The sequence below is a fragment of the Onychomys torridus genome, chromosome 1 (genome assembly GCF_903995425.1).
Source record: "Onychomys torridus chromosome 1, mOncTor1.1, whole genome shotgun sequence".
NCBI classification, from domain to species: domain Eukaryota; kingdom Metazoa; phylum Chordata; class Mammalia; order Rodentia; family Cricetidae; genus Onychomys; species Onychomys torridus.
The window spans coordinates 3348998-3356054 of record NC_050443.1 but is presented as its reverse complement, the minus strand read 5'-3'; the positions used below and the strand labels follow the sequence as shown (position 1 = coordinate 3356054).

The following is a 7057-nucleotide window of genomic DNA, read 5'->3' as shown; positions in this document are numbered from 1 at the left end:
CCTCGAACCGCCCCGAGCTCGGCTCCGAAGCCAGTCGGCTATTCCCGGAGGTAGACCGCGGAGTCTGCAGGCGGCGGCGTCTACCCCCGAAATCACCCAATGTGAGATTTTTGCAGGCTGCCCAAGTTTCGGTAACTTTTCGGAGACCAGTGTCTCAACGTTCGGAGGATTCCGTGGGTCCTCGCGTTCCCTACGCCAGCCCCTTCTAAAGGTTCGGGTTTTTCCTACAACTCAAACCGCCTCAGTTTCTGGCTTCCTCTGAAGATTCGCCCCACCCCTCACTGGCCCTGTCCAAGCAGTCGATCTCTTCCAACAACCCTAACCGTCCAGACCTTCGCTCTTTCCGAAGGTTTCCAGCGCTCGCTCACGGCCCCTCAAGAGATTAAGCCCGATTCTAATCTTCGGCTCTTTCCGGAGGTTCCACTGGGTCACTCCGCCCCTTCCGGAGACTTTCGTTCCCTTCCGCCACCGCTTCGGGAAGGCCTCAAGCACCAGGGAAAACTTCGGCTCTTTCCGCCGTTGCTTCGGCTCCTTTCGGCTCCTTTCGGCTCCAAGAACCCAAAAGGGAGGGAGTGTGCAGAGAAGAGGTGGGTCGGGAGCTACAGGGGAGGGGCGGGGTCTCACTCTCGGCGCCTGGCTCTCTCGGTGAGGAGCGCGGAAGGCCAGAGAGGGTGTGCGGGACAATAGCAGCCAGTGGGGGCAGAGGGTGCTCGAGGCCGCTGCGGAGGTGGTTTTTTTGTTTTTTTTTTTTTTTTTTTTTTAGCGCGGCTTGGGGCGCCTGCGCATACGGAGGCGGCGAGAGGGGTTTCTGCGCCTGCGTAGCGGTCAGTCTGAGGCTCGTTTTCTCCGCGCCCGGGAGGATCCACATTGCGCGTGCGCGGGGACTCCCCCACCCCCTCACCCCCTCCTGTGGGTCCTAACTCCGGGGCCGTTAAACTAGACTGCGCTCTCCCGGTTGCCTTGGCAATCGCGTTAGCTTGCCCACCCCCGCGCCCACCTACCGCGCCAGCGCAGGACGTGCCCCCCGCACCTCCGCGAGGCAGGGCCCGGGTTCAGGGTCGGCGTCCTGCCCAGCGGCCCTGGGGAGAAGCTGCTGCTCCCCTGCCCGTCCTCCCCAGCCTGAGCGCCCCCGGCCCGGTCTCCGTGGCGACGGGCGCCCCCCCGCCGGCCCATCCCCTTTCTCGGAAGACCTGGGCCCCAGTGTATTGAAAACGTTCATGTCTCTTTAATTTAAATTCTCTGAATAATGCTCTGTCTCCGTGTAAGGTGCAGGTGGGCTCCTCCTGGCTCGGGGGCCGAGCTGGCCGCCCCTGCGGGGTGGCCCCGGGGGTGCGGGCCCCCGGCCTTGCGAGCCGCCTGCGGGGCCGTCTGCGGGGTCTGCGGGGCGGGGAGGCGTGCGCGCCGGCGGCATCACCGCTTGAAGCGGTAGGTGATGGGCAGGAGGAGCTTGCTCTTTTTGAGAGCCTGCACCTTCTTGAGAGTCTCGTCGTCCAGCGCCAGGAAGCAGCGGCGGGAGTACTCGAGCAGGCGCTCCTTGGACGGGTCGAACTCGCCCACCTCGGCCAGCTTCTCGGGGGCCACGATGAGCAGCTCCGCGATGGGCGTGGTCAGCGCCACGGTGTTCCGGTCCACGCGGTGGTGCTCGAAGGCTCGGGACATGCTCTTCAGCTTCTGGAAGGTGCCCAGGATCTTCTTGTAGCGGCAGAGGACCCCATCGGCGTCCTTCACTGCAGGGCCAGGCGGACAGAGAGGAGAAGGGGAAAGACAGCCAGCCATGTGGGGACCCAGGGAGAAACAGGAGGGCGGCACGAGGAGGAAGGGTGCGGTGAAGGACACACGCGTTTGAGATCAAGGAAGTTGAGAGCCCCGTACGGAAAGCGAAGGGAGGAGGACACGCGGTGCGCCGGGGAACTGAAGAGGGCATGCGCAGACTGGGAGGCTGGCACCATGAGATGGGCCCGAGGCCGCCTTCCTGGCGAGGGAACAGGATTGACTGCCGGCTGGTGTAAACTGAAATGTGGAATTAACTCGGGCCCACACAGAAGGGCTGGGAGATGGGGCTGAGTCTGGTTGTTTTGTATATGGGTCAGTTGGGGCACCGCTGCAGGACTCACACCCCTCAACAGGCCAGCACATGGACCCACTCACCCCGCTGCCTCTCTCGAGCCTTGGGCTTCCCAAATCGCCTCCGGCCGGTGCTTCCCTTCTGCTTCTGCCTCTTCCTTTCACTGGCACTGCCCTCTTCGGACGCCGCGCTGAAGGAGGAGGCTGCTGACTCAGGGTCTGAAGCTTCTCCCCCAGCCCCAGCCCGGCTGTCCCCGTCAACCCTCCGTGGCCCAGGCTTCATCCGGCAGTGGTCCTCTGAGGAGAGACAAAAAGGAACTGTGACACGATGTCCTATCACTGGCCTGAAGGGGGAGGGGAAAGGTGGAGCTGGAGGCTAGGTCTTGGGGATGCGGACAAGGTGAAGCCCCCAGGGATGAATGGCCTAGAGCTAGCTGGGATTCAAGGAACTCCCTGGGCTCCGTGACTATCCGGGGCCTCCAGACAGTAGTCAGAATCCCAGAGGCAGGCAAGGCTCTGGGTGAGGGTTGGATATCAGAGGTCAGTTCGGGTATGGGAGAAGGCGAACTACCTTTCCCTGAACAGGGAGCCAACTGAGGCCCAGACTCCGCATCTTCAAAGGAGGGACTCCTGAAGAGGGCTGAAGTCAGCACTCTGCCTCACCATACCAGGGCAAGAGTGGAGTCACCCAGGATAGACTCTCAGCACAGGGAGAGGGGCGGACATGATGCCCATCCCAATGCTGGGGCTTTTGACATCATTACCAGCTAGAAAGCCTGCCAGCAGCTCAGCTGGATACAGAGGTTGTTCGGTTCAGGCCTGAATAAAGGTTAAGTTCTCCAAGGCCTGAGCTGAAGATCTAGGGAAGCGGGGCTGGAGAGATGGCTCAGTGGTTAAGAGCACTGTTCTTCCAGAGGTCCTGAGTTCAATTCCCAGCATCCACATGGTGGCTCACAACCGTCTATAGTGAGATCCTGATGCCTCTGGCCTGCAGACATACATGCAGGCAGAACACTGTAATAAGTTTTAAAAATAGATTTATTAGGGAAAGGCAGCATCCAATGAGGAATGTGGCAGGAAGAGCGGACGGCACAGGCTAATCAGCAGAGCTGACACTGCCATGCTGTTGGTCATAAATTAGGGGACAACTGAGACCCCCACTCTCTGAGGAATAAAAACGTCACTTAGCCAAGGCATACAGAACAGGGTGGTGGGGAAACAGGCAGGGCACCTCCGATGGATGGAATCTATGATTCAGAAGTCCTGGGGTGTGGGCAGGGCCCCTCTGAGGAATCCAGCGGGCCTACTGGCAAGGGGACACGGGGCATTTCCCCTAAGGCGAGGAACCTGGGCTGGAAACCCAGACTCAGTTATGCCGAGTGCTTGAGGCTAGTGGGTTGGGGCGGTCTATGACAGGGTAGGAAATGAGTCTTTGGTACCATGAAGGAGATGGCTGGGTGGGAACAGCCTAAGGCTGGCATGGTTCTTAGTGGAGGGGTGGCAAGTCCCCATCGGGTCGGCCCAACAGTGGGCTTTGAATCCTGCGGGTCCTGGGGGGACGGTGTGCCCCCACCCGCACCTGCATCCATCCGGGCTGAGGAAATGAATTTATCCAGCTGACACCGCAGAAAGTCCCTCTCCTCCTCCAGGTCCTCAATGCGCTTCTGCAACCACGAGTTCCTCTCCAGGGCCATGTGCAGCTGGGCCTTGACGCTGTTCATCAGGGCCAGGGTCGGGGAGCTGGCCTCTGCAGGCTCTAGGAACAACAGCAGGGGTCATGCCCCGGGATGAGGCAGTACCCCACCTGAGTCCAGCCCCTCGGCGCCCTTCCTCAGCTCACCCTCAAAATGTCTCTGAGAGGGACTCAGACTGTAGAAGACCTGCGAGTCTAAGTGGGGTGCCTCTTCGAAGGGGATGGAGATCTCAAAGGTCTCTTCGTCCTTCACTGGAGAGAGGCCAGTGCAGGTCACCCCGGAAGCGGCCGGCCCTTCAGACCACCCCCAACCACAACTGCCCCGTGGACAGAGGGAACCAGAATGTCGGGCCAAGGGTGAGGAAAGGGTCCCCAAGTGCCTCACTTGTCCGCCTACGGCTGCTTCGGTCATTCATAGCGAGGCGTCCTGCAGAGGCGGACCTCCTGTTCCTCTGGAGCTGGGAGGGATCACCGGCCTGGAGCCATGGTCTGAAGGAGGAAAGAACCCGGACTCCTGGACAGAGACACTGGGGTACCCAGGGCGAGGGGGGCTCGGCGAGAGGACTCGTGGTTGTGAAGGAGCTCGACCCTTAGATTCCTGGGCCTGAATAGGAAGGGCCCTCATCATGGGCCATCTCCGGACCCAAAGCCACAAAGGGAAGGGAGAAACCACCCCTAACTTCCACGCGTGGGGTGGGGGGGTCCACCCTGCAAGCGTCCCCCTGCCCCAGCCGCCCATTCCTCCCGCACTGGCGCGGGCGGGCTAGCAGAGCCCCTCCCCCGCAGTGGGGGCTGGGCGCGTGCGCAGTGCGGGGGAGGTCACGCGTGGGGATGCGCCCCCGCCCTTTGTCCCACGAGTGGGAGGGGGCGGCCGAGGCGAAAGGTCCCAGAAAGGGCGACCAGCATGGGAGTGGCGGCCGCGGGCACCATTCCCCGCCCTCGGCGCCCAGGGCACGAGGGGCCAGGGCCCCGCTCTCACCCACCCGCGCAAGCCCTGCAGCCCCGGGACCGGCGGCGGTGGCGGCGCCCATGCCCAGCGTTGGGGAGCGTCTGCAAAGTGTCGCGGAGAAGCGGGCGCCGCGGCAGAGGAGGGGAGTCTCGGAGTGGAGTGACGGAGCGTGCAGACACTCGCGCACTTGCGGGATCCGGCCTGCCCGGCCGGGCGCGCCTCTTCTCGGAGCCCAGGTGAGGCCCGGCGTTTGCGCGGAGGTCGGGGCCGCACTTGCGCGATAGCCCCTTGCAGCCCACCCACCCCCGCTCCCCCTCCCGTCCCGAGCCCAGGCAGGGATCCTCACGAAATTCTCATCCTGCACAGCCGACAGCAAGGGTCCTCCGGGTGAGTGCGTGGCTACGTGCCCCGTGGGCCAAGAAAAGTCCGAAGGTGTGAGGCAGCAGGGAGGATTGAGGCGGAACTCGAGTCCCCTTTAATGGTCCCCGAGGAGCTGGCACGCGCAGCTCCGGCCCTGTACGCCTCAGCCAGCCATAACCCCCAACCCCATCCACGAGAAGGTTTAAAGGAGTAAGAGACCAGATGTGAGAGTGGGTTGTGCGGTGGCTGTATCTCCGCAAAGTGTGGGTCAGGAATGGCCGCCTGTAGAACAGCTACACTCCGGTCCCTACCGCCTCATTCCTCCCTAGCCTCAGTTTACTCACCTGTTAAGTGGGAAGTTACTCTCTAGGGCCTTTACGAGGATGCAGTGGTGTGACACACCAAAGGCTCTTGGGGCTTACGATCCAAGCGCGGTTGGTATTACTTGAAGTCAGGCGGTGGTGTAAAAGCACAGCCTTAAGCCGCCCCTACTCGCCCCTCCGCCCCAAAAGGAGTCGTGTAAAGAGGCTAACTATCTGGTACGAAACAGGCGTGAGCGGGGACGGAGAAGACATGTTTAATAGGCCTGCAGCAGGGTTCCACCTGCCCCTCCGTTTCACAAGCAACACCCTCTCTATGGTTATGAAGCCTTCCTAATGGAGGCATGGCTTTAACCTTGCAGAGGGAAGCTGAATGAGTCAACCAAGAGACAAACAAGCAGCTCCCTCTGGCGCTTCACTTGACAAATCAGCTGCAGCCTGGGTCAGCAAGTCCAGGGGGAGCCGCCTGCCCTAGATCAGGGTTTCAAACAGTGGAGAATTGTACATAGGGAGGTGAACTCTAGATTTAAAATAGAAGGGTGTCCTGTGCACACTAAAGGTAACTACCGTTAAAATGGTTCCACATACGTTTGGTGTGTTTATGTTCTGGGATGCTATTTTTTTAAGTCTATTAATGTGGATTGTAATTTAAGTGGGGGAGGGGTGCCGTTTCATATTTCCAAAGGTGCTGGGAATGTATCCCTGTCTGTAGGGTGCCTAGCATGCAGAAAGCCCTGAGTTCCAGTACTCAGGAAGTGGAGGCAAGGTCGTAAGTCTCCTGGTACCCTGAACTACATTACAACCTTGTGTCAATAAATAAATAGATGGCAGGTTTGGAGGAACTGAAGTAGGCCTAACTCCAGAGGAGAAAGGCAAACTTCCCATTCCCCAGCCAAGGTCTTTGTAGCAGGTGGTGAGTGTAAACTAAGATAGCTCAAAAACTTTAAGTAGTGATTGAGAATGGGGTGTTTGTTGGGTATCTAGTCTAGGGCCCTACCTCCAGTGTCAAAATAGAGGAGACTTTTGACAGCCCACCAAAACTTCTGAGGCAAGAGTTTTCCCAAACAGCAGTGTCCTCCATTCCTCCGGTCAGGACTCCAGAATAATATCCCAAGTGTTCAAGATGCAGGGCTGTTCTCTTTGAGGGCTCATTCCCATCATAGCGCCAAAGCACTATGATGCACTAACAGCTCAGACTCTTCCAGGCAAGGCTCGCGTCAAAGAGGTTGGTCTGGGTTTGTGCCCAGGACCCTGAAAGCCAGCCTGCAACTCAGGCCAGTGTCTGATTCAGGAGACCCAGGATCCCTGGGGTCCCCGGGAATAGTTCATGGATGCTTCCACCGAGTGTGCTTCTGTGCTGTGTGCTGCTTGGTAAGGCAGCACGGGCAATGCGGGCACTGGAACGGGTGTCCACGGATGTGCTGAGCCAACTTGACCCTAAAGCACACCGGACAGCTGTAGCACTTTTTCTGAACCCAAGTCCCATTGGCCCCGGCCTCCCTCTGTGCCTCCTCGTCCACCAGCGCTGTGTAGGGGACACCCTAGTATCAATGAGAAGATATCGCTGAGCCTTGGAGGGGATGAAGTCTGGGGACCCACCTGTCCGAGAGAGAGGGAAGTGCCGGGGTCTGGGAGCAGCGAGGTAACACCACCAGCACATAGATGTAAATG

General features: G+C 59.9%; 3 protein-coding genes across 7 annotated transcripts in view; 1 reads left to right on the top strand and 2 right to left on the bottom strand.

The window, feature by feature from the left end:
• Positions 1-3: 3 nt before the first annotated feature.
• Positions 4-1411, bottom strand: LOC118593433 (translation initiation factor IF-2-like). Its single transcript, XM_036202895.1, has 3 exons — positions 1297-1411; positions 1002-1190; positions 4-599 (listed from the first exon to the last, which is right to left on the bottom strand). Exons 1-3 carry the CDS (start codon positions 1409-1411, stop codon positions 319-321), a joined length of 585 nt encoding a protein of 194 aa, XP_036058788.1. The 3' UTR covers positions 4-318.
• On the bottom strand, positions 1204-5477 carry Ccdc106 (coiled-coil domain containing 106). Of its 5 annotated transcripts, none has more exons than XM_036182008.1 (6): positions 5411-5477; positions 4143-4246; positions 3905-4009; positions 3644-3820; positions 2149-2361; positions 1204-1727 (listed from the first exon to the last, which is right to left on the bottom strand). In XM_036182008.1, exons 2-6 carry the CDS (start codon positions 4171-4173, stop codon positions 1411-1413), a joined length of 843 nt encoding a protein of 280 aa, XP_036037901.1. In that variant the 5' UTR covers positions 4174-4246; positions 5411-5477; the 3' UTR covers positions 1204-1410. The 5 variants fall into 5 exon arrangements, with proteins under 5 accessions (XP_036037901.1, XP_036037878.1, XP_036037892.1 ...); XM_036181985.1 differs by lacking the exon at positions 5411-5477 and adding an exon at positions 5053-5381; XM_036181999.1 differs by lacking the exon at positions 5411-5477 and adding an exon at positions 4741-4999.
• The window catches only part of Znf784 (zinc finger protein 784), a 27196-nt gene continuing 23239 nt past the window's right edge, over positions 3101-7057 (top strand). Inside the window, exon 1 of the mRNA XM_036181969.1 lies at positions 3101-4942. Coding sequence (XP_036037862.1) covers positions 4589-4942 — 354 coding nt within the window. The 5' untranslated portion in view covers positions 3101-4588. The remainder of the gene's footprint in view (positions 4943-7057) is intronic.

Excerpts from the sequence above, each read along its gene's own strand:
- LOC118593433 (XM_036202895.1), bottom strand. The coding sequence starts at position 1,411 with ATGCCGCCGGCGCGCACGCCTCCCCGCCCCGCAGACCCCGCAGACGGC. Across the intron at positions 1,191-1,296 it reads CCGCAGGGGCGGCCAGCTCG|GTCTTCCGAGAAAGGGGATG; the intron begins GCCCCCGAGCCA and ends ACTGGGGCCCAG. Across the intron at positions 600-1,001 it reads GCACGTCCTGCGCTGGCGCG|CTCCCGACCCACCTCTTCTC; the intron begins GTAGGTGGGCGC and ends CCTCCCCTGTAG.
- Ccdc106 (XM_036181985.1), bottom strand. Across the intron at positions 4,010-4,142 it reads AAGCAGCCGTAGGCGGACAA|TGAAGGACGAAGAGACCTTT; the intron begins GTGAGGCACTTG and ends GCCTCTCTCCAG. Across the intron at positions 1,728-2,148 it reads GGCTCGAGAGAGGCAGCGGG|TGAAGGACGCCGATGGGGTC; the intron begins GTGAGTGGGTCC and ends CTGGCCCTGCAG.